General features: G+C 41.5%; 1 protein-coding gene across 16 annotated transcripts in view; it reads right to left on the minus strand.

Annotated features, from left to right (window-relative positions):
• neo1a (neogenin 1a) overlaps positions 1–24,902 on the minus strand; it is a 187,394-nt gene that overhangs the window by 82,605 nt on the left and 79,887 nt on the right. For all 16 annotated transcript variants that reach the window (XM_039794911.1, XM_039794909.1, XM_039794922.1 and 13 more), the window contains exons 3-4: positions 2,325–2,600; positions 752–902 (exon numbers count right to left, since the gene is read on the minus strand). In XM_039794911.1, coding sequence (XP_039650845.1) covers positions 752–902; positions 2,325–2,600 — 427 coding nt within the window. The remainder of the gene's footprint in view (positions 1–751; positions 903–2,324; positions 2,601–24,902) is intronic.

A 24,902-nucleotide genomic window follows, 5' to 3' on the forward strand; every position in this document is an offset into this window, starting at 1 on the left:
CGCGATTAATCGCATTCATGTCGTAGTCAACTCGCGATTAATCGCATTCATGTCATATTCAACTCGCAATTGATCGCACATTTTTATCTATTCTAAATGTCCCTTGATTTCTTTTTGTCCCATTATTTTTTCTCATTTTAATGGTCTTATCAACATGGAAAAGTGGATCGGCTTGCTTTGTGCTTTTGTCGCCTGGCTTTGACAAGGGGGCGGAGCATTGGCATCAGCTGTGTGCTCAGCCATCAAGTGATATATCAGACTGGACGTGCTGCGATGATAGCTCAGTTCACGACAACAAAACACAAAGATCACTTTGGTCTTGTCAATGGAACCATTTGGCAACTTTTTAAAAGTAAACTTTCCATTCAGAATCTTATCGGCATCCATTTTGGCGTATTGCGCTCGCCATCCACTCAAAACGTAACGTTAGCCTACTACTCTTTGGCTGGCTCGCAAGCCCAAACAAGTGTGTGCGGCGTGCCTGTTGTTTTGTTTCCGGTCTTGCTAGATCTGGTGTGGTGTTGTTGTTTTTCTAATGTTACTAGTTGTTGCAACAGCATATTAAAAAACTACAAAGTTTGCTAGGCCAAAAAGAACGTTAATCTCGCGATAAAAAAAAGGTACGCTGTTAAAATGGGTTTGCTTTAACGCCGTTAATAACACGTTTAACTGACAGCACAAATTTTAAGGCTTCTTTAATTTTTGAGATGGTATTGTTATTCAAATATACAGCCACAGTTCATGCTCATACCTTTCTTCCAGCAGCTTGTCTCCAAACATCCAACGAATGTGTGGTACAGGGTAACCAGTGACCAGGCACGGCAGCAGCACGCTTGCGCCCACCACCTTGTTCACAGGCACAGGCTGCACCAGGAACTCCAGCTTACTCTCTTCTCCAGTTTCTAGAGAAAAAATGCCAGGGTTAAGGCTGAGGTTAAGGTTGGGGTGAGTAAGTGAAGCAGAGCAGCAACCTCTACGTAACGGGTGTCATCTGTCTTAAAAACTTCAAAAGAGCTCTTGTCTAATGGGCAGTCCCTTCCTGACACCCAAACCAAAGAATGGTCACATGAATAATGTCCATGTTGATGTCTGAGACAGCTGAAGTATTAGCTCTTTAGGAGTTCAAAGTGATCCCATATATAATTCCAGCTGCAACTAACTGCCTGAGTAGCAGCCTGCAATACCCAGTCAGCACAAACACAGGACTTTAGCAATATCAGTTTATCCTAGAGACCATAATTCTATGAGGCTCAAACCAGGAATTTAATTAAAAAACTGAAATGTATGAAATAGTTTTTCTCTAAGCCCTTTTCCAACTCTCAACGTCTCCCCCCTGCAAACACCCAAAGTATTGTATCTCAAGCTGATTTGTTGTTGTTTAACGAAACCAAATAACTATAAATGTATTTCTAGTGCTGTCAAACGATTAAAATATTTAATCGCGATTAATCGCATTTATGTCATAGTTAACTCGCAATTAATCGCATATTTTTATCTATTCTAAATGTCCCTTGATTCCTTTTTGTAGCATTATTTTTTCTCATTTTGCCTTAACGCCGTTAATAACGCGTTTAACTGACAGCACTATGTATTTCTGTCGCTTAAACATCTGGTCCCATCGAGACAACATTTCTTTGAATGTCTTACACATCTTCCATGAGTTTTCCTTCTGTATGCATGCAGCCATTCCACCACACATCCTTGGATGAGACATACAGAGATAAAGACCCCTACTGGGGTCTTGTTGAAGTCTGATTTACGACCTCTAATATCTTCTCAGTGCTGCCAGGAGCCTGGTGCTTAACAACTCGGTAAATAAAACTTCTAGAGGGGTGAGACGAAACACTGCCACTATGGTATTCTGCCTCCTTTTGAGCTGCATTACTGAGTTACTGCAGCATTACTGATAACCCCACTGGGAGTTCTACCACTCCCTTTGGCATTCACCCATCCCTCACTACAGTTAGGCAGATTTCTTCATGCTAAAATTAGTGAGCAACCCAAAGAGGACACCATGTACCACTTTAATCAAGTGATGCACTTTAATTTCAATTGACTGCACAAGTGGTTCTACAATAGAAGCTCTAACATAATTGCAGTGGAATCAAGGATGTGTAAATGTTTTGATTAACAAGCTGGAAAAATGCTTTCACCATTAGGTAACAATTTGAAGTATAGTGTGAAAAATCTGAAATCCTTCCAGTAATGAAACCATACTGTTTGCGACTGAAATTATAACTATGAAATCCTATTTCTTCTCACTGATCTGCACTCTCACTGGATCATTTCACCCGATGTCTGAAAACACTATTTACTCAAATTACCTGGCAGTATTTGGAGCTGGGCCTCGTCGCTGGACTTGGACGACCCCACATTTTCCACCAGACAGCGGTAAAGGCCGGCGTCTGCCTCCGAGGCGTTGCTGATCGCCAGGGCTCCGCTGGGCAGCTGGACCAGTCTGGTGCTAAGCTCCAGCGGCAGGCGGTCTTTCTCCCACCTGGTGAAGGGCACCAGATCGGAGTTGACCTCGCACGCCATCACCTGGTTGTTCCCTTGGTGCACGGTGGTCGGCGATGGCTGGCTGACAAACCTGGGCATCCCTGAAAGACAACGACGAGGCATGGATGTAAAATCTGCACTCCCTTCCAACATCAACAGAATTAGTGGGAAGAAAGAAAGATCGTTGATCAAACAGAAAGAATTCAAATGTTCTTCCATATACATGTACGTTAAAACCTTTAGAAAGGCCCTAAAAACGTGTTTTCTCATCAGCTTCTAAATATGAGCGATGGGACTCTGGTATTTGACTTTTTAAAAAAAATAGCTACTACTGTTATGCCGGTAAGACTGTTTTAAATGTACTTATTCAACTTTTAATTTTCACAACATCTGAAAGTAAGCCATACTTTTACTGAGACAGGTTGAAAAACACAAGCAGACGGATCTTGGACTTTTAACACAGAAGCGAGGGATGTTATAAAAACTTAGGAGTATCTGGTTTAAACTATGAAGATGTATAATTGGTCTTATCTTTAGAGCTGGAAAACATAACTGAATATTCAAAGCGACATCTTGCAATCAATATTCAGGATAGATTCTCAGGAGTGGAGAAGGCCAAAGAAATGCAACCCCCACCCACCCCTAACCTCTTGCATACCCAAATCATGAGGCACAGACACAGTTGCACAATCCCTTATCTTCGATGGTGGATGTTAATTTGCCACGCAGAGCAGGAGACACACAGCACTAATTAAAAAGGGCTGGATCCACAGGCTGTTTGTGCTGCTGTACCCCGACTTTCATCTCAACGCAAAATAATTATTTCCTGCGTTTGAAACCATTGATCTGAAACCAACAATCGCAGGCCGCGTTCTGAACAATCGCAAACAATGGCTTTAATTAAAAACAACTTACAATGTGTGAACTGCAAATGGCATTCTTGGGTATATTAGTGAAGAAGAAAGAGTTGTTTAAAAAAAAATAAAAAATAAGAAGGCCACTCCATCTACAATAAAAAGAATATCATGTTGCGTTATTACCATGGAGGGCCTCTTGAGTTTTTGGGCTGACTGTGATGGTCTCCTTGGTAACGTGTGTGTGTGTGTGTGTGTGTGTGTGTGTGTGTGTGTGTGTGTGTGTGTGTGTGTGTGTGTGTGTGTGTGTGTGTGTGTGTGTGTGTGTGTGTGTGTGAGATGAATGGATGGAAAGAGGAGTCCCATTTCAGTGTTTATCTACTTACAAATATACGTCTGCCTGCTGTAACTGTGTTTTCACACAGGAAGTGATGCTGAAGGCTTGATGAGTGATGATTTATCATCTTCGCCCTCTCTCACCTACAGACCGCTCTTCAAATCCCCTGCCAAGAGTGGCTCCAGGGTAAATCACACGTTAAGATAAGGCCCCAACGGCTACAGATTCTCGTCTGGCCCGGACCAACGTGCACAGCTTCTCTGAGTGTATCTCGGCACAATAGTTCAGCTAATATGGGCTTAGCCGATTCTAGTACTGATATCTTTGTATGAAAGCTGCCAATCACCTACTGTATAATCATGCGAGGGTAGAAAAGCCTCAGCTGAATCATTTAGATTAGAGTCACTGAAGCCCCCCACTGAATCAAATATTTTTTTTTAATGATTAGCTGAGTAATCAGTCTAGCCCACGTTAGGGGGAATTCTGGGATACATATATCAGGACTTCAATGAAGATTTAATTCATCAAGAAAATTTGATTAAATGTTAAAAAAAATAAACTTCCCTATAGTTTATGTAGCTGTAGTCAGGATCATATAATTGTAGTTACATGATGGTGGGGTTTACAGTAATAATGAATGTCATGTTCTTTTACACTATAAATTATAAGGGGATATATGCTCACTGATGGTCCTTTTTCTTTCAAATTATTCTGATCAATTTCATTGCCTTTAGAAATTAAGAAAATGTACATGTGTCATCTGTGTGTGTGTTTCATGTTACTATATTAAGTGCCTAACTATATTTCTATGTGTATGTGTCTCTCAGCTTCAATGGAAAGGTCCTCCTCGGCATCCTTTTTGATTTTTCTTTGGCATTATATGTGTTTTCAGCTAAGGAGTGACATACTAATAAACTTTATTCAATTCTCAAAGTGGACAATATGGGGTGGCTGGTAGCTAATATTTTAATAAAAGGACAATATCTGCTCAACGTAATGACAAGCTGATATGTTTGTCTTACAAAGCACAATAAACAATTGCAGTAACCTCTAACCAAACTATAGAGGCACAGATTGGCTTTAACTGAAACGTTAAACTTTAGGCAGTGCTTCGGCCCATGGAGCAATGACATTTCAAAAGATGAGGTTGAGGACGATGGCCTGAGTTAATGCGCTCCACATCTAATAGCTTCAGATATAAACCACGACTTTGTGTTAACGACTTGAGACTTGACATTTAGCCCAAAGAGGACACAAGAGAGAGCCCTAAAAAGTCATCTGCAGACATGACAAGAAATGATGGTTCCATAAAGACTGAACATTCTCAGAGAGAAGAGAAGACATCGCCCTAACAACTTCAGGTCCGATTGCTGTGAGCACTCCGTCCTCAGTGACTCTGCTGTGCTTCAAGCTCACAATCGACTAAAGACTTACGGTGTAGCCAGCGGTAATGAAGTGGATGCTTCACGTTATGATGCCTTGGATATGTATGTGTAAATTCATGCATGTGTGTTATGCAGACTAACTAAAGTCTACATAAGTACATTAAGTGTGGGTCGAGGCGGGGCGTTGTAGATGGGAAGTGGTCCCGCTAACACTATCGATTCCAATTAATCACAATTCTCCATTTAAATTGACTGGATGGGAGCTTCATTTTCCACACCCTTGCTCAGCACCATCTATTGAACACAAGGCCCGTATTGCCAATCTGCCAAATTACCAGAGTGTGATGAGGCAAATGATTGCAAGAGAGCAATAATGTCTCAGTGGTCAAAACACAAGAACGGAGAAAGTTTTAATGGAAAGCAGTGTTTTTGTTCATTTAAAACAGCACAACATGACAGAAGAAATGTGACACTGCTGATCTAATTGTGCCTCCAAACAACATTTTCCTAGAGAATAAAAGCGTTTAACCCAGTGGTGGCACCAAATGCCTCCTTCATGAAGCCTGGCTTGTTAGATTCACCAAAACCCTACAAACGTCTGCTTGGCTTTGCCAGCAGAGCGTAAAATCATATGAATGCTAATGAACGAATGTGTCCATCATTGGATGGAGATTAGCAGAAAAGAATTGTGCCGCAGAGAGCTACGAACAGCCGTAACGACAGTCTACCCCGCCTCAGAGCAAAAAAAAAGGGAGTAACATTGCTTGCACATACACTTAAATCACACAGTTGGGTTTCTACTATTCTTAATTAAAATCAGGTATAGAATAACAATGAGCAGCTTAATGCAATATGCAGAAGGCTTTAAGGATCTCCCTCCAGATTCGACTGAATTACTAACTGGCTGCAGAATGGCTGCCTTTCACCTTGGATCAAAAATACAACAGTGCTCTATGTTACATATTTTTAGTAGTAATTAAGGAAATAAAGCTCACATTTTGGAGCTGCCCAGAGGGCTATACCTACTTACATGCTTTCTAGCCTGACAATGTGCTGTGTTTGGTCTGGCAACATGAAATAACCCATTTTCCACTGTGAACATTTGGAATGTTAAAAAATAATAGTAATCAAGCGATCAAAAAAGCGCACACGGTTAACGCATCCGAGCATGCTTATATTTTCCACGTAGACTGTAACTGTTTATACCAACAGATAAGACCTAACTTGAGTACATCATCTGAACGGAGATAGCTGCATTTTCTTTTAAGCTTGAATTCTTTACTTCCTAAAAGCATTTGACATTTTGCAATCACGAACAATCCGAAGGAAGAAATACATCACAAAATGCGGCAGAGTTCACAGTTGTTACACTGATAGCAGAGTCAGTAGACCAGAATGCAACACAGCGACAACTGGGACTGTCATTCTTATCACGCTATTATTTCCAATACTTCTCTCTCTTTCTTCCTCTCTGAAGTCAACAACTTCACGCCCATTCTCTCAGGGATTTGTGAACGTCATTCTGGGAAATGTGGGAAATCAATACCTGAAACTGAAGTACACAAGTCTGGTTGAAGGAAAGTGGGTACACTAAAAAAGTAAATTAAAGCCCTTCACGTCAAAATTATTCCTAGAATGCACTGACTGTTCCAAATTGATAGTTACTAGTGTATGACCATCTAAAGGGAGTTTTTCTTTAAAACACAATAACACAGCTTCACTAGCTCCTTCTTTCCCTCCAACACTGTCCTCCCTTATCAACACATCCAGTGTTTCCCATACATTGATTTATTTGTGGCGGCCGGCCACAATATCAACATTGACCGGTCGGCCAAGTATTGATATTCTATTTTGTTTTACTACTTAAATTAGGTACAAAATCGTATTTCATTGTAGAGATGCGTGCAACGCATTGATTCGCTCAGCCCATCCTGGCCCCTCTCTCTCTCTCTCTCTCTCTCTCTCTCTCTCTCTCTCTCTCTCTCTCTCTCTCTCTCTCTCTCTCTCTCTCTCTCTCTCTCTCTCTCTCTCTCTCTCTCTCTCTCTCTCTCTCTCTCTCTCTCACACAACTGACCCGTCTGTGAATAGCATGAATCAAAACATGATTGTTGTTGAAGAAATGATTGTTGTTGGCTTTTCCCAGCAGAGAAGAGGGCTGGCCGAATTCCTAAAAAGAATCTATCACGAGTTCACGAAAGGTTAGTATGAACACCTCTGCACAAATTTGTCTAAAACTAAGTTATTAACTCGGACAAGTTAGTCTGTCTACGTTCTTAAAGGTCCCATGGCATGAACATTTCACTTGATGAGGTTTTTTAATTAATTAATATGCGTTCCCCCAGCCTGCCTATGGTCCCCCAGTGGCTAGAAATGGCGATAGGTGTAAACCGAGCCCTGGGTATCCTGCTCTGCCTTTGAGAAAATGAAAGCTCAGATAGGCCGATCTGGAATCTTCTCCTTATGAGGTCATAAGGAGCAAGGTTACCTCCCTTTTCTCTGCTTTGCCCACCCAGAGAATTTGGCCCACCCATGAGAGAGAGACATCATGGCTTTCAAACGAGCGAAGCATGGCAGTTGGTCAAAGACACCCCCCCCCCAAAAAAGGCATTTAAAGCTACAGACACAGAAATGGCACGTCCTAAGGAAAGCTCATTGTGGGACTGGCTCTAGTGGCTGTAATTCTGCACTAAGGCTGAATTTCTGGAAAGAGACTTCAGATACAGTATTAGGGGACCACTAAGGTCTATAGAAAAGCATCCAAAAAGCAGCATGTCATAGGACCTTTAACAACAACGCTGTCAATCTCAGAGACTGAACTCTTCAAAAAAGGTATTAGCAAGCATGTAAGGAGCCTAGCTAGTAAGGATATCTATAAACTAACCTTAGAATACATAGATGTTTAATAAAGTGCGGGTTTGCTTCTCCACCCGGTCCGCTACCGCCACAAATATAATCTTATTATGTAGGAAACTTTCTATTACAGCATCCCATGCTTTTATGAATTTCAATACCAGACAGAACCAAATGAAGCTTGCCGATCCAGAGAAGACCAATTTCAGCCAGTGAGGTGTTGGATCCAACCACGGATGAAGAGTAGATTGGACAGTGTGAAGACATCCAATCAATGGCAATGAAAACTCTCACTCAGAGTGAATGGAGGCGTGGCAGGGTAATCAAGCAGTACAAAAAAAAGACAATGTCTGTTAGATGTATTGGCTTTGAGAAGTGTGCGCTTAGGCGAGGTCTAAATGTATTTCCCTGCTGTAAAATCCTCCTGTACAGTATGTGCTTTACACAGTTCAGAGCCTCTTTCTGTTCATGCTCCCTTTAAGGCCAGCTGCAGCGTACACTAAGTGATAATTAATTCCCTAATTGAGGGTTTTAGAGCTTCAGGGGAGAATATATCTAAGGTCTTCCTCCATAACAGGAAATCATGCTATTCAGACTACATACTTAAGATGACATTCTTACATTAAAACATTAAACACATTATTATTTTGTTCTTTGAGAGGATTTCAAATATACAGTTTAATCTGAATTCCACTCTGTCAAACACAAAAGGAAACTCCTGAAAGTTATGTAGAAAGCACTAAGTTACCAGTTTATTAGGTACACCTGCACAATCCTATAAAGTCACAACTCACAGCTCTTCATTTAATTCTCTGATCATTTTTGAACATGTAGTTAATGGAAATGTTGGTAATGTATTGGGATGCATTTTTTTTCTTACATTCTGTGAAAAATAAATAAGTACATTAATAAAATGTGAAACCATTAAAAGACATTAAAAAGTAAGAATAAAATATTTAAAACCAAGAGTTGACTAATTAAAAAAATAAGACAAGTTAAAACCAATAAAAGAGGAAAGAATAAAATAATTAAGACCATCAAACCATACTACTGAAAGGGGTAGCTAAAGAGCCTGAAAAAGAGTTAAAATATAGCTTTAATTGGACATGTTCGAAGGCTTTAATTTTGGAATCCTACATCAGAATGGACTGATATTACCCGGGTGACAGTCTGGGAGTGGTGTACTATCAATCTGAGGTGAAATGACTGTTTAGCCAAATGACTCTGGCTAAACAGGTTTCATTTTTAGAGCAGCCTAAAAAAAAATAAAAAAAATAAAATAAAAAAAAAAAGAGTTAAAATATAGTTTTCAGTTTAGTTTTAAGGACGATACACCTAACATGATTGGATGTTACAGTGGCTTGGAGCATAAAAGCCAGAGGCAGCTTAACCAAATTTCGTGGAGACCCGGGGAATAACCAGACGGCCTATTCCAGATGACCTGAGGGGTCTAACTGGTTCATAGCTCACAGGCATGACAATAAAGAAAAATGTTTAGATTCAGACTTCTGTAAAAATTGTACGGATTTTTTTGTGTTGAATGGTGCGGAAAAACCACCCTTACAACTTTTGGCCTCGTCGGAGGAACAGAGAAAGAGGAAATGGCAGACTGACCGAGAGAGTTTTTACAACGGTGTTGCCAAATATCTATTCCGAAGCTGTAGGTGGAGCTCTATAGAGAAAGCTGCGAGCAAAAGGCAAAGAAATGGCCCAAACTGCATAGCGCCCCTTAATGCACTCTGTATGCGCATGCAAGTTTGTGTGCATGAGTGAAGGCAACACCATGGAAACTGACGACAGTAAACAACAATGAGTAAAATATAAACTGTAGTCTACTCTCAGCGACAAATGCTTATGTATCTCCTTTGCCCTATCCATTATAAAACTTCAACTGCATTGTATTGCAAAACCCACTCAAACACATTCCCTCCAAACAACACAAGGACAACATAGTTCACCTCCGATATCACTCTTAATAGAGGCACTTCAGGGATAATGGCATAGAGAAAAAAAAAAGCTGATTCTATATCTCTAATGCAGCCTAGATTATTGTGCAATTTAGCTTTGAGGGGTGGTGCTGTAGTTATGTTCTTGAGTGCCTGTGCATGTTGCATGAAAACCACAGCATAAATTCTTTAAATCCTACGCCAAGAGGGAGTGTGCTTTTACTTTTTGTTTTGGTTAAATACAAATATGGGATGTGGTCCAAAAAAAAAAAAAGGGGGCCGACTGAAGTAGTTCACAAAGAAAACCTCAATGTTTAACTAAAAAGTTTGCGTGGCAAGATAGGGTAAGATACAAAAGATGCATAGCCACCAACGTATGAGACATGTATCAACTGGCAGGTTTAAATCTGTACAATCAACTAGGACAAAAGGACAACATACGAAACACAGTCAAGAGAAGTGAGGTGAACGGGACTTTTTGGAAAACGTGTTTCCCAATGTTCTTCGCTCAACAGTAAAAAAAAAGGTAGCAGCGACTTTCATCCTGACAGATGGGAGGTCTCCAAAGACTGACAAGACTGAAAACGGGATTAATTAATAACTGTGTGTCGGAATCTAATGAAGAAGTCGCTGGGGCACTTTATCATGCATGAAGCCTGAAAAGCCTGACATACTAAGGAAATGATGAAATGCAGTCTGGCATCTTTTTCAGTTTATATGTGATCCAAACATCTGTCCGTTAACATAAACATACAATGACACCAGTTTACAACAGAGCTAAAAATAGAACTAGCTTACTCCAATAACCATTTTGGCACACTGAAACGTGTAATGAACAATCAGTGGATGTGAAGACATGACGGGAGAAGGAATCAGTACTTTTGAAAACTCTAGGATATGTGCGCAGAACAATGGAAACCAAAAAAGCACACTGTACACACTGCCTGACACATAAATGCTTATGTTGTGCACACACGTCAGAAAGGACAGACAGAAGATGGATGGGTAGCGTTCCACAGGAATTGGCCTCAGAACGTTCTTATTTTATCTAACGGGCTGTAAATGGCTCCTGGGTGCAGGAGAAAGAGCACATCCTGACCGTGTCACCAGTCAGTGCCTACAGAAAATCCCTTAAGGTGCTGACACACTAAGCCGACGGCCGACCGTTGACAGAAAAGCCAGTCGAGATGATCAGTCGCGTCCCCGAGGTCCAAAAAACTGCCTCGGAACACACTGAGGCGGCACTGACTTGAGAAACGTAATACGTCTAAACAGCAGCAGGCGGCGCTAATCTGTAATGTTGCCCAAGAAATGAAAACAGGCAGCTGATTGGACGAACGCGTCACATGGGTTTGTTTTCTCCGGAAATTCAGAGCCAGACTGTCATGGCGGCCGTTCAGAATACGATCTCATATTGTACTAAAATAGTTCACTGAAACGTGTTTCTGAAAACATTTTAAGCGAGAAATAGGCCATGCAGTTGCCGAATCTGTCTTCATTTCAGCTCAACAAAGGTCAGTTTAAAAGATTTTCGTCAGATTTTGAGAGACTCTAGTCACCTCATTCCGCTCCCTATTTCCGGGTGAGTCCCGACTGCCCTGCCGCCGACCGAACATGTCAGGTCGGCGAAAATGAACGCCGACAGCCCCCCAGACTGACGGCGGCACGGGACACACCGAACAGATTCGAGTCACTGACCTCGCCACACTGTCCAACGGCCGATTTTCGGCCTAGTGTGTCTACACCTTTAGAAGACAACTGGTGCCACAACAGCCTATTGTTAAATTGCCAACATGACAACCTCAAGACAATGGCGGCAGGAGGGCAGTCAGCCAAAACTAAATCATTTCATTGTTGAAAACATAAGATGCAAACAGAAGCATACTGGAGTAGAAGCAGTGTATCCAGGCCATTGATCCACAGCCAACAGACCTCTTTAAGTACATTAAGGTAACTCTTGCAGGGCTTAACATCTCTGATAGCTCTTAGCAAGGGGAGGGATATATTTAACTGCTAAACCACTCTGGGTGCAGACCAGATGCAGCGCAAAGAACGCCCTTCTAAACATTTATGACCATCAGTGGATGGGCCCTGGGGGCGCAGCTGCTGTTTAGAGTACAACTGAGGAGAGAAGTCACCTCCGCCTGATTACTACATTTCTCATTCTTCACAGAAGCGATTTCTTCGTTATGTTTTTACAACAACGCTCAGGAAGATAAGCAATATAACATGCCCTTTAGAGGACCGTCAATGTAAAACGTCTGCTCTAAACCAATTGCAGTAAGCTGCCTCTCGGCTGAGCACGTCGCAAGTGGGACAAGTTGCTCGTTTGATTGCCGATTTTCGTTCCCGCTTGCATACGATAGTAAAAAAGCCTACAACCAAATCGCACACAATCAATTGTGTCTAGATGGGAAATGACACGTCAGGATGAAGCACAAGTTGGCACTGTGGACAGCTCCTGATTGCCTGTTGTGGGAACAGACACAGCAGAAACTGCACAGAGGCTCACGGACGGTGATGGATGGAGAAGGACACATGACAGGGCTGGGTCAGCTGTTGCCGTGGCAACGTCAATAACAAGGACATCCAGTTTTCCTTTAAAAAAAAAAAAATTTTCTTTCAATTCCATGACAGACAATTGGCAAATATGTCAACCATCTTTATCATGTCAACCATCTTTATCATGTCAACCATCTTTATCATGTGTAGTAAAATGCATTAAATAATTCATAATGTAGGTGATTCAAATACAAACAGGTGAGAAATGTCAAGCCTCAAGTCTTTGAGTCAGGAGGAGTCTAATCTTTATATTAAAGCTACATTGTGTAATAATTTCTCCCAGCTAGTGGTGAAATTGTATATGACAACCAACTGAATATTACTTTCTAGCTCCCCTGGTGAGTAATCTCCCCCTGGCATTCGTCACGGTGCCACTGAGTTTAAAAGCGCGAAATGCGGAGGTACGTCCCTCTTTGGCTAATGTATGTACTCGTATGTATGTATGTATGTATGTATGTATGTATGTATGTATGTATGTATGTATGTATGATTCTGAATGGCAGATTCTACGCTTACGAGAATACTTTGATTAGTTGGTGGAAGTAATTACACATGAATGAGTACATATTTGTGAAAGAAAAAAAGCTTTTTTTGCTAAGAATCAACTCAAAAAATTACAGAATGGAGCTTTAAGACATCTATTTTTCACAGTGAATCAATATTTGGACAGTATAATGTGGAGTGCTGTCCTTGATTATAGCGGCACTGAATCCCTACAACTGAACCAATGACCCACACCCATGGCTTTCATTTTAAATGTCAGAAGAATACAGACATATAGAAGCACATAAAGTAACATAAGACTCTTAAATTGGTATAACAAAGACTAGTTTAGATCAAGGGACACAAGATTGTACACAGGATGGTCAAAAAAACTAGAACAGGAAGGTTACTGTCATTCCAAAAACAGTCTTTTTAGCAGTTAATTTTTTGGCATTTTTAGTTAAGCTGTACGAGCATTTCTACAAAAAAACATTTTATTCGATTTTTTTTTTTTAATCGCAAGTTCCTTACGTAGATGGCCTCCCCTTTCAACATCTTGTTTAAAACAAGTTGGATGGCATAAACAATTAATCAATGAATACAATAGACAAACAAAACACATTAATAATTATCTTAAATATGTGACCAAAAAGGAGCTCTTATGATCACTAAAAGCAGGAACTAGCACATAAAGAAGTGATTTGAGGGTCAGAATCATTTTCGCAGCTGCAGGCAGGGAAGTAGGTGATATGCTGGAGAAGATGGGAAACTATTGAGCTATGAGTGTGTGTGTGTGTGCGCGTGTGTGCGTGCGTGCGTAGACTAATTTCATAATGAAAGTGCCAGCACCTGCAACTGAAAGTGTGCATAGGGTTATGGAGATGTACTATACACATAGTATATAGTAGTACAGCATATATAGCAATATTTTTGGATCACAAACTCAAGTCTCCTCAGCATTTTGCCTTCAAGTCTCATATACAGTATATATATATATATATATATATACACAGTATATATATATATATATATATATATATATATATATATTTTTATATATATATATATATATATATACACAGTATATATATATATATGGGGTGTAAGAAAAAATGTAAGAAAAAAATCTATACACTTGAGTGTATAAAATTTTTTATTTCGCAATACTGTATAGATTTTCAAAAAGGCAATATTGATTTTTTTTTTATGTCCAAAAATATTCATGTAAGACAGTGGTTCATGTTTATGTAGTGTTTAAACCGCCTACTGCTAGATGGCTATGCTGAGACACACCACTAGTGTCCTTGCCTAACAGTGCCTGACTTTTTGCTAGAAGCTAACAGTGTAGCTATGGCTGACCTTTGGCCTACTTCAGCATATAAACATTAGCTCACTAAGAACCTGTGAACCACCATCCCAAACTGGCAGTTTGAGTTTCTGTGTACTGAATTGTTTACCTAAAGTAAACTTCTTTGACTTTTATGAACATCATGTCATTTCTTTCTAAAAATTATACTCTAAAAACATCCCAATATATCACCTTACGCACAGTATCAAAATATATTGCAATATATTGAATCGTGATACGTATCGTATCGCCAGATTCTTGCCAATACACAGCCCTAATATATATATATATATATATATATACACAGTATACACAGTATATACAACAACAAGTAAAAGCATGAAACCTGAAATTGAAAATTGATGATTTTCTGTTCTCCCTTCTCCACACAGACAAAGACTGTCAATAGTCGTTAAGAGCCATCCGGCCAGAAACCTCACCCGCACAGCAGGCGTCATTTGTCTGCTTTGGAGGTCACTGTGCATGGCCTTGCAGATAATAAAAAAAAAAAAAGTTGTATCTTTTCAATTAATAAGTAACCTGGATGTAGGGCTGCAACTAAAGGTTTTTTTTAATGATCAACTAATCTGTAGAACTATTTCTTAATTGTCTAATTGTACATTTTCATTTGGTCAAACTGCGAAAAATGCCAATCAGTTTCCAAGAGTTCAAGGTGATGTCCTTAAATTGAACAACCCAAAGATATTCACTTTACTATCACACAAGACAAAGAAAAGAAGCAAATCCTCCCATTTGAGAAGATGGAACCAGGTCATGTCTGTATGTTGTTGTTTTTTTTTTTTTTTGCTTGAAAAATAAACAATTAATCGATTATCAAAAATACCTGGCGATTAACTTTCTGTATTTCAACTAATTAATTCACTTACTAATTGTTTTACTGGAATTTGTTCTAATCAGTCACTTGGCTGCGGATCAATGTTTGCACTTTAGGACGAGTTGCATGCATGTCTCTTTAACTGGGGCGCTTGTGAGGAAGCTAAGAGATGTGGCCGTGTGTCCATTGTCCAGCACTAAATCTGCTTGGTCCTCAAGTTTGTGAGTCAGCATGTAAAGCATTTCATCTTTCCTTCCAGGGTATCGCATGGCTCTTCTGCTTCCCATGTGCGTTTCACCTGTTCCCAGTTAGACCTCCAGCCAAAGCTAACTCCCTACAGAATCTGTGGCGGACGAGCCCTTTTTCATTACAGGTAATTGAGTTGTAGCTCCGAACAATACTGATTGCATTAGGGCCCCTAATCATGTTAAGGTGGCTTATTTTATCACCGGGAATTTCGCTCATTCTTGGCCCATTTTTGAGGCCAACCTTCTGCAGAGGTCGTTGCCACGGGAGACCATTAACCGAGCACAGATAAATGTGTTGGCACTTCGACCGTACATCCCTTTGCTCTTTCTGCCCCCTTTGCTTTGCTTCCTTGTCAGAGCAGTAGAAGGGAGGAGGAGGAGGAGGAGCTGAGAGGTAAGAGAGGATCCAGAGGGAAGCTCAGCAGAAGAGTCACGTGTGGTATTTATGAGGGAGATGTCAATCAAAGCCAACACAGGTGCCACAAGAGCAGCGATCACTGGCCCGTCCTCACATCTCTCATCAAATGATTGTTTCCTTAAGGCCCCGAGCAACGACCCCCCCCCCCCTGGAATGAAGGGCCCCTCCTCCAGCTCAACAGGCTATCCAGATAAAGGAGCCAAACACACCCCTGTCCTGCTGTTGATGGACATACAGATACCAGCTCAAGAGATAACCTCTCCATATTCACCTCTCTCTCTCTCTCTCTCCTTCACTCTGTCCCTCCCTCCCAGCTCCCTACAGCGCCATACACTCCTCCTTCCAATTTTTCAGCCTCTTCTCTGCCACTGTGTGGCCTCTTTCTCAATCCCTGCATTAGAGTCACATTCATTCAGTTTCCACCCATTCCTGTGACACTCTTCCCCCCGACTCTTTCCTCTCCATCTTCCCACCACACATGTCTGAGGGAGCTCCATTGTTTGCTAGAAAGGGGGCATGCAGCTGCCGGTTCTTATCGGAGCACGTTGCCGGCACATCTGTAGATGCTATCAGCAGCGTTGCTCAGTTTATGCTCCTGCCCGGCAAGAGTAGCCTAGCTAGCGGGGAAATGAGATGGATGGAGGATGGGGCCAGAAGAAAATGGAGCGTCTTCCTCAGCAGAAATGATGAAGTAAGGGGAGGTGAGAGCCTCTGGAAAGGCCATGTAGATAAGTGAAACCAAGACCTAACCACAACCCCAAAAACTAGCATTCACAGTTTAAATTCCACCCTAAATATTCCACATTAAACCACTTTCTCTTAACACTCAATGCTACAATTATAAAAGGATATCTATATGACCTGTCGCTTAACATCATAGCACAGTGATGAAAAAGCCCACCGTTTATGACGGAACTCTCCTCTAGCATCGATGTTACACCACACACAAGCACTGAGCATTCTTCAGCATCATTTAGTACTTTCTTTAAAACGGTGTGTCGTGTGTGTGCTTCAAATTATACCCCAGTGAAGCTAAGGTAGAACAAAAATCATTTCCCGCATCAGTGAGATTAGAAGTGAGCTGTGTTTAGAGAGGATTGCTGCACAAATACACACACGTTTGCACAAATCAGTCACATTATGTAGACAGTGTGTAACGCATATCATTGTGAAGCATCTTGCAGCTGCCATTTGGAAAATATCAGCATGGGTTTTGTGGTACGGTTGATAATGAAATGCGCTGCAGACACAATGAGGCAAGCTCAGGCAGTCAACCATGTTACACAAAGCATCAGCTTGACTCCTGAACTTGAAGGGAATTGTCTTTCAAAGTGTTGAGGCAGGCAGAATGGCTGCTGACGATCTATCCTGAGGGGGATGGGTTTCTCTACCATACCGCTATTCTTTACCAGAAGAGCAAATAGGAACTCGGTCTGTATTTGTGTGAATATGTACGTATGTATGTATACATGTGTATGAGTATGGGACTGGCAGCTTGGGAGCAGCAGATGGTTCTGAAGACACAGATGTAGTGCAGGGTGATGATGTCACTCAACATGGCCAAGGGGTATCCATCATGTACCTCGTTGAGAGGTGTGACGCTGTGGCAAATTAACAGTCAGTTAGTAGTCCTCCATTCTCCCCCACCCCCTCCACAACGTACAAACACAACATCTCTCGCACCGACTTTGGATTCCAGATCAAAATATTAATGTTGAGTTTAAATTTAGGATCAACGTAATAGTGACAGGTTCAAGTTCAACAAAGAATCTGGAAAATAGACTTAAATAGACAGCTGAGCGACAGATTGTCGAGTTTCATCAGCTCCGAGGAGCTGAAAGCCAAAATCTTTATTTTTAAGATTATTTTTTGGGGGCTTTTATGGCCGTTAATCAACAGGACAGCTTAGAGAGAGGAAAGGAGAGAGAGAGGGTGGGGGGCGGGGGGGGGAGGGCATGCAGCAAAGGGCGGCAAGTCGGATTCAAACCCACGGCCGCTGCCTCTACTGGGTGAGCTAGAGATCGCCCCTGAAAGCCGAAATTTAAGAGAAAACATTACAGCATAGAATGGAAAGATAAAATAAATTTAAAAAAGCTGAATTACGTTATAAGTCCACGTTTATACAACTGAATTTATATTATCAGTGAATACGGCTGATTGCGTGCACCTGTCAAAAGCTACAAGATCAGAAATCAGTTTAGATTTTTTTTTTTCTTCTCTCTCCCACTCTTTTTTCAAATTCATGTTAACATCTTTCTGAGACGCACCAGTGAGCCTCAATAACAGGACAAGCAGAGCCACTCATATGCCAGCAAGGGATCCGACATGACGAGAAGACCAATCTCTCTACGTTAGACATAAAACACAAGACAGTTTCAAAGTTCATTAGCCATGTCTGGTAGGATGCAGATGCCATGTATAATACAGATTAAACAGTCGGCAGCAAACACAGACATCAAATACTGAGAAAACTACTGTACATATTAAAAGAGGCTGAAGGGGCAAGCTACATATTTGATTGAGGATCATACAGCAGCATTTACGCCCTCAGCCGCCAACTCTTTACACACTACTAATAGGTAGACTATTTATTTATTGTGGTTCAATTCAATTTGCAAATATGAAGTGGATATATTTATTAAGGGCAAATGTGCAGGAGTGGCTTTCTTTCTTTTTTTTTCTTTTTTTTTTTCACCAAACCGCACACAGGAGGAAATCAAAGCAGACATACTGAAATTATAATAGCATGGATAGTGAGGAAGACAAAGTAACAATGAAGGCAATCTAATCAATCACTCAGCCCTAATGGAAAAGGATGCAACAGAAGTCTAGAACACCTGGACAGGCTGACAGTGTGGCATTAACTAAGTCCATCTGCAGCGCATTGCCTTCGTACGGAGCAGATGCTGCGCCCAATGCCTCTGAACAAAATCAAACTCTGGTGAGTCTTAACTGTATAGACGCGTGGGAGCATTTGTGTGTCTGCACATTGCGTTGTCCAACATAGGAATGAACCATCTAACGCCGAAAATAATTTGCGTTTGCACTTGTGTAATCCATACGTCACCCATACAAAATGTATAGGCACGTTTCTTTCCTTTAAGCACAAAGTTGCACAATCGCCTTTTGCATAGAGAAAGATTGAATACGTATATCCTCGACGTCAAAGACAAATCACATGTTTTGATGCAATAGTCGTATCCAAGCTTGCTTTGTGTTCCCTGGCTGTAAATGTAGACTGTAAACAGGAACTGAGACACCAGTGTTAAAATGCAGAACTGAGGTGCAAAGGAAGCTGAAAGGTAGGAGGGAGGATAAAAGTGGTGGTAGTGTGTAGACTAAAAAACATGCTGCTGTAGCGCTCTTTTGCCTCATCTACCTGCGTTTGTGTTTGTGTTGTTGTGTGTGTGTGTGTGTGTGTGTGTGTGTGTGTGTGTGTGTGTGTGTGTGTGTGTGTGTGTGTGTGTGTAAATAAACAATGGGAGATACTGTCACTACCCAAAGTGAGAATAGTGCAGATTTGAGTTGCGCATGCTCAGATTTAAACGGTTTACGGCATAACGTGTCATACCCGATGTTAACCGAGTCAGACCGGCTTTGGTCGAGTGCAAATGTGAGTTGCGCATGGTCAGATTTAAACTGTTTACGGCATAAGCGTGTCTTACTGAAATTTGTGAAATCTGTAAAATAATAAACTTTTCTCTTTACATACAATAACAGAAGATGGGAATCATTTCTAAAAACGTTTTAGCAATCTATGATTGTTTGGTTGCTAACGTTAGCTCAAAACGCCATTCAAGTGACATAAAGTGTAACAGCCTGTGTCTGATTGCTAATTTGTAGCTAGCAGTCATTTCCAAAAACGTTTTAGCTCTCTATTATTGTTAGATTGCTAACGTTGGCTCAAAAACGCCATTCAAGTGACAGCCGATGTTGTGTTTGATTGCTAACTTGTAGCTAGCAGTCATTTCAAAAACGTTTTAGCTATTTATGATTGTTTGACTGCTAACGTTAGCTAAAAACGCCATTAGCATCTAGCTAGTAGGCTAGCTACTTGATTGCTAACGTTAGCTCAAAACGCCGTTAGCATCTTGTAGGCTACTTGTCGCAAAGTGACGCATGCGCAACTCAAATCTGCACTCTACTCACTTTGGGTAGTGACAGATACTTATCACTGACCTTGGAGCACAAGTTACTCTACAGCTTGGAAGAATGCGCATGCACACACACACGCACGCACGCACACACACACACACACACACACACACACACACACACACACACACACACACACACACACACACACACACACACACACACACACACACACACACACACACACACACACACACACACACACACACACACGCAGACACGCCACGCACACACACACACACGCATGCACAGCATCCCACTCTAGTACTGAAGAAGATGAGTGTTCTCTGGCTAGTGTTCTTTCATCTTCTACAGGTTCTTCTCAAGGCAGCGTCCTCGTCCCCGCTTTTATTTGTCTTGTACACAAGCAACCGTCAAGCTTATCATAAAGACAGGTATGTTCTTACGTTTGCGGATCACTCAATAATAGTAAGCCTTCTGCACAATGAGGATCCGAGTCATGGCCCAGTGGTGCAATTTGTCGATTTGTTGGGGTGAAAAGTCGTTCCTACAGCTAAATGTGTCTGAGCCCAAACAGATGCTCATTGACTTTCCCAGGAGACCAACTATTCTCGCTCTTACCAGTATTAAAGGGAATCCAGTGACTGCAGTCCAGCAGTACAAAATACTTGGGAACCATCCTGGATGATGTACTTACTCTGACTTTTTTTTCATGAATGTTAAAGCTGTGCTATACTTCCTTTATTGAGTCTGCTTTAACATTTGCCATGATCTGATGGTTTGGTACCCTAGAAATCTAGACGCACCCTAGCGGCAGCAAATGTTATTTGCAGCCAGGGTCAGTCTAGCAATTCTCCGTTGGCTTGAGAGCTGGAAAAACCAAACTCTGGCCGGGCCAATAACATCGTGTATAGAGTCGGTGGGCGGGCTTATGGCTGCTGCTGCTGCTGCTGCCGGCGAACAGCAGTCTTTCGAATCGGCTTTGGCCGCGACTCTGGAAGACTTGGGAGTTAAGCTCTTCTTTGAGAAAAGAACAAAGAACGGCACCGAAGTCATTCTTAAAAAAAGGAAGATGTGTTCAGAGTTTTGCCGACCGGATACGGCCAAAGTTGAATCTATCAACTAGCTCCGCTACCTTCTTGGTTGCTCTGCCTGGTTGTAGCGCTATCCTATTGCGTGCAGAGGGAAATTAAAAGACAACCGTATAATCCCCGCCCCTCGGATTGAGCCCTGCCAATGGTGAGTTCCCAGACCCAACATCTTGATGTGGGTCTGGCTTGTCAGGCTAATGGTTTGGTAATCTCAGTATGAAAAACTTGCAGGAAAAAAAATAGTTGTTGTATCAAGTGAGTGTCTAACTGCGTGTCAATCACTGCTCAATGCACATGCATTAATTCTCCCTTGTGGGGGGAGGAGAGGGTTTTGGGCTTTGGCAGAAAGGGGGGAGGGACTGAGAAGTTGTTGATGTTAAAATTTTTGCTCCAAGTACCGGATCTTCGCAATATACCTACAGCACCTTTAACGTGTGTATTTGTGTATGTCTAGTATGTATGTATGTATGTATGTATGTATGAATGTATTGATAACTGTTTTTATTCATGGGGGTATTATTTCTATATTTTCCATCATTGATTGTTGTCTGTAAGTCAAATCGCTCCTCAGAGACATTAACGCTTTACTCTATGATACAGCAGGATGCAGTCAGTTGTACAAAAGGCAATTCCATATTACCACACATCAACACTAACAGCAGGGAGCCTCTACTTGAACACCGCAAGCCTTTATTATTTCCAAATCATCAATCAAACCTCATCAGTCTCAACTCAGTGAGTCTCTACGCCGGCCTGAAATCATACATGTGAACGCACACACACACACACACACACACACACACCTCTAAAATTATACCTCCACAGTATGCAACCACCAAGTGTGAAGGCACTGCATGGTGTAGAGATAAGAAGTCTGAACAACCTCACCAGGGCACAGAGTTTAGGACAGCTCAGTCAAAGCAGGATCTGCACATACACACTCATCCTCCCTTGTTTATCTCACGCTCTCCTTTTTCACACGTCGCTCTTGCTCACACAAGTCCTGCCTGCATCACGTCACATCATGTTATGCCCCTGCACATTAAGACAGAGTGTGTTCAAACAGGCCTGAACAGGCTCCAGCAGCTCCCCAAACACTCTTTATTCCAGATGAAGAACACGTACGGTGGCCCATTCATTCCTTGTTTGTTTGTTTTTTTCATCCCTGTTGCTACTTGGCAAGCACCACCCATCCATCCTAAACTCTTAAACCCCCATCACTTACGTTAGCTCCGAGTGACACTGAGTGAGGAATGCAGACTGTCTGTCTTTGGCTAAAAGCAACTAAATAAATGCAAATGAACTTGTCATTAAGGATTGTCAACCAAAATGCAGAAGATCCCGGAATAAAACCTCTCAGTCTGTTACTAAAGAAAAGACATCAATGAATCTACCATAATTAAAATGGAAATGGGGAACTGGGGGAGAAAAAAAAAAAAAAAAAAGACTGTAGTTCTTCTTCTACCAGCATAAAGAAGCATTTTTAAAGAAGACAGAGCGTGGGATAGAAACTGAGGGGAAGCGGAGAGAAATGCTTTTTGAGGTGTCACCTCTCACACCTTGAGCGTGCCCCTTTCAGTTAAAGCGCCACCTCTCCACTGCAACCGCAATGCCATTAATGCTTATGGAAACCTGCTCAGATGGTGCAAAATTAAAGAAGTCAATCCATAAATAACATTGGTGGTCTCTAAAGCATTAGAAACCAAGATGCTCACCTACTGAGCACTTCACACTTTGGTTTCTTCAGTACACTCTGTCTGTGCCCAAGGCAAGGTGTTCTTTCAGTGCAGAATATGCAATGGAACACTTAACCGTTGCACCATATTTCTGCATTCTCAGCGCAAGCCAAGTAGAGCGAAATATGCATTTTATATTTTATTTACATCTAAAAAGTAGCAAAATGAAATCCCCTTTCCTTGTCACCCTGAAATCACACAGTCTACTCACATAAAATATGATTCGCTTGGCATCATCTAGTGACGAAAACAGGAAAACTTAAGGGCAAAGGAGCTCATGAGAACATCAATATCGGAATGACTTATGCAGAAACTATTCTCAGCAAAAATATTCTTTGTAGTACAGGTGTCAAGACAAGTGTCCTTGAATATCAAAACTCAAGGCTAGCTAGACCGAATAAAAAACGTTGAGTCTTTTTTTTTTTTCTGCCCACCCTGCGTGTCTAACAAATACAGAGATGCTTTTGAAAGGGTCCCCCCCCCCAGCAGCATGGGGAGCCATAACAAAACATGACTCAACTCTCTTTCAGGTTTCAAAAGCTCTATGAAGCCCAATTTGGCTTTGAAACATGGGGGACGTTTTAATATGAAAACCCCCAAAACTGCCTCATGCCTGCTCACTCGGGCGGGCATTGGGAGATGAAAGGGTGCTGCGGGTGAGCACGCAGGTCGGTAACTGCGTAGGTGTCTCCATCTGTACAACCGCGAGGATGGAGACATGGACAGTGAATGTCAATGAGGGAGGGGAGGATAAACAAAATGCTCTCAAGTGCCTCTATTTTATGCAGATTCAGAGAAACTGCAAGAGTGATGGATTGTCCGCTCCGAAAAACTTTTCACTGCATTGAATAATAAGTAGTGGTAGAGTAGTAAAAGTCCCTGCACAAAGCAGCTATTTTCTGAGTCAAGTGTAGACTTTACCACGCACGTCCACCTCATATCCGAAGTCCCTCCAGAAAAACGCGATTACGCGATCGCATAATTCAATGCATAATCAGCCAAAGTCTGCATATTTATGCGGGGGCCGCATTTTTTCAAATACGCCACACTTTCGCCACATAAATTGCTGATTTCACAATCCCCGCATTTTCGTTGCAAAAAAGTCACATATATCTTAGCAGAAAGTTGAAAAATGTTGTGTTTACTTCACACAAGAGCAGCCATTTTCCCCTGTTGCCATGGGAACGTTATGAAGTGACGTAATTACGCGACGTTAACATCATCGAAAAGCAGGGTGTTGGGGGGAATCACTTTTTTTTTCTCTTTTTCATCAAGTTCCCGCAGTTTTTGCAAGATCCCGCAAGTTCATTGCATAAATATCCCGCATATTCCATCGCATTTTTTAAGAAAACGTGCCGCATAATCAAGGATTTTTGCCCGCAACAATCACAAAAAAACACATTTTTCTGTAAGGACTGATATCCTCATATCATAGACATGTGCTACGGTGGAACGTTTTCCTGTGGAATACTTGCCAGGAACATTTAACTCTTTCCAGGAGCCACAGGATTTCTCACCATAAGCTGTGTGACTTTCATACACAACTCAGAAATGGTGAATATTCTCATTTGTTCATGTTATCATTAAATTTTTTTATTTTTTTTTACAGTTTTGTTTAAAAATAACATCATAAAAGTGGCCGGGTTGGCCCAGTGGGTAGAGCAGGCGCACATATACTTTGAGGTTTATGCCTCGACGCAGAGGTCCAGGGTTCGAATCTGACCTGTGACAATTTCCTGCATGTCTATCCCCTCTCTCTCCCCTTTCTCATCTAGCTGTCCTGTCAAATAAAGGCAGAAAAGCACCAAAAATAATCTTTTTTTTTTAAATTCATAAAAATAAAGACAATACACTACTCTTTATACCATCTTCAGAGTAAAAAAAAAAGTATCTTCTGCTATTTGGCATTGTCTCCTCGTGTCCAAGTGGTTCTATGAAGTGTAATGCCATCTTTCTTATTGCTGACCTGAGGTAGCTGCTGCTTGCAGTGGAATTGAAGGAGAATCTATTGAATGCAACCATAATGGCAAGTATTTTATCCACTTATTTGGTATAATGTTAGCGCACTGCTGTGTGCTCCATCTGCTGAACTCCCGTCTGGACCTTGACCTTCGGGATGGAGGTTTGCATTTCTGACAAATACGAACTACTCAACTACTACAAGCAAAGAATATAAGTAGGGACAAACCTAGCA

This window comes from Perca fluviatilis, chromosome 3 (genome assembly GCF_010015445.1).
Source record: "Perca fluviatilis chromosome 3, GENO_Pfluv_1.0, whole genome shotgun sequence".
Classification (NCBI taxonomy): domain Eukaryota; kingdom Metazoa; phylum Chordata; class Actinopteri; order Perciformes; family Percidae; genus Perca; species Perca fluviatilis.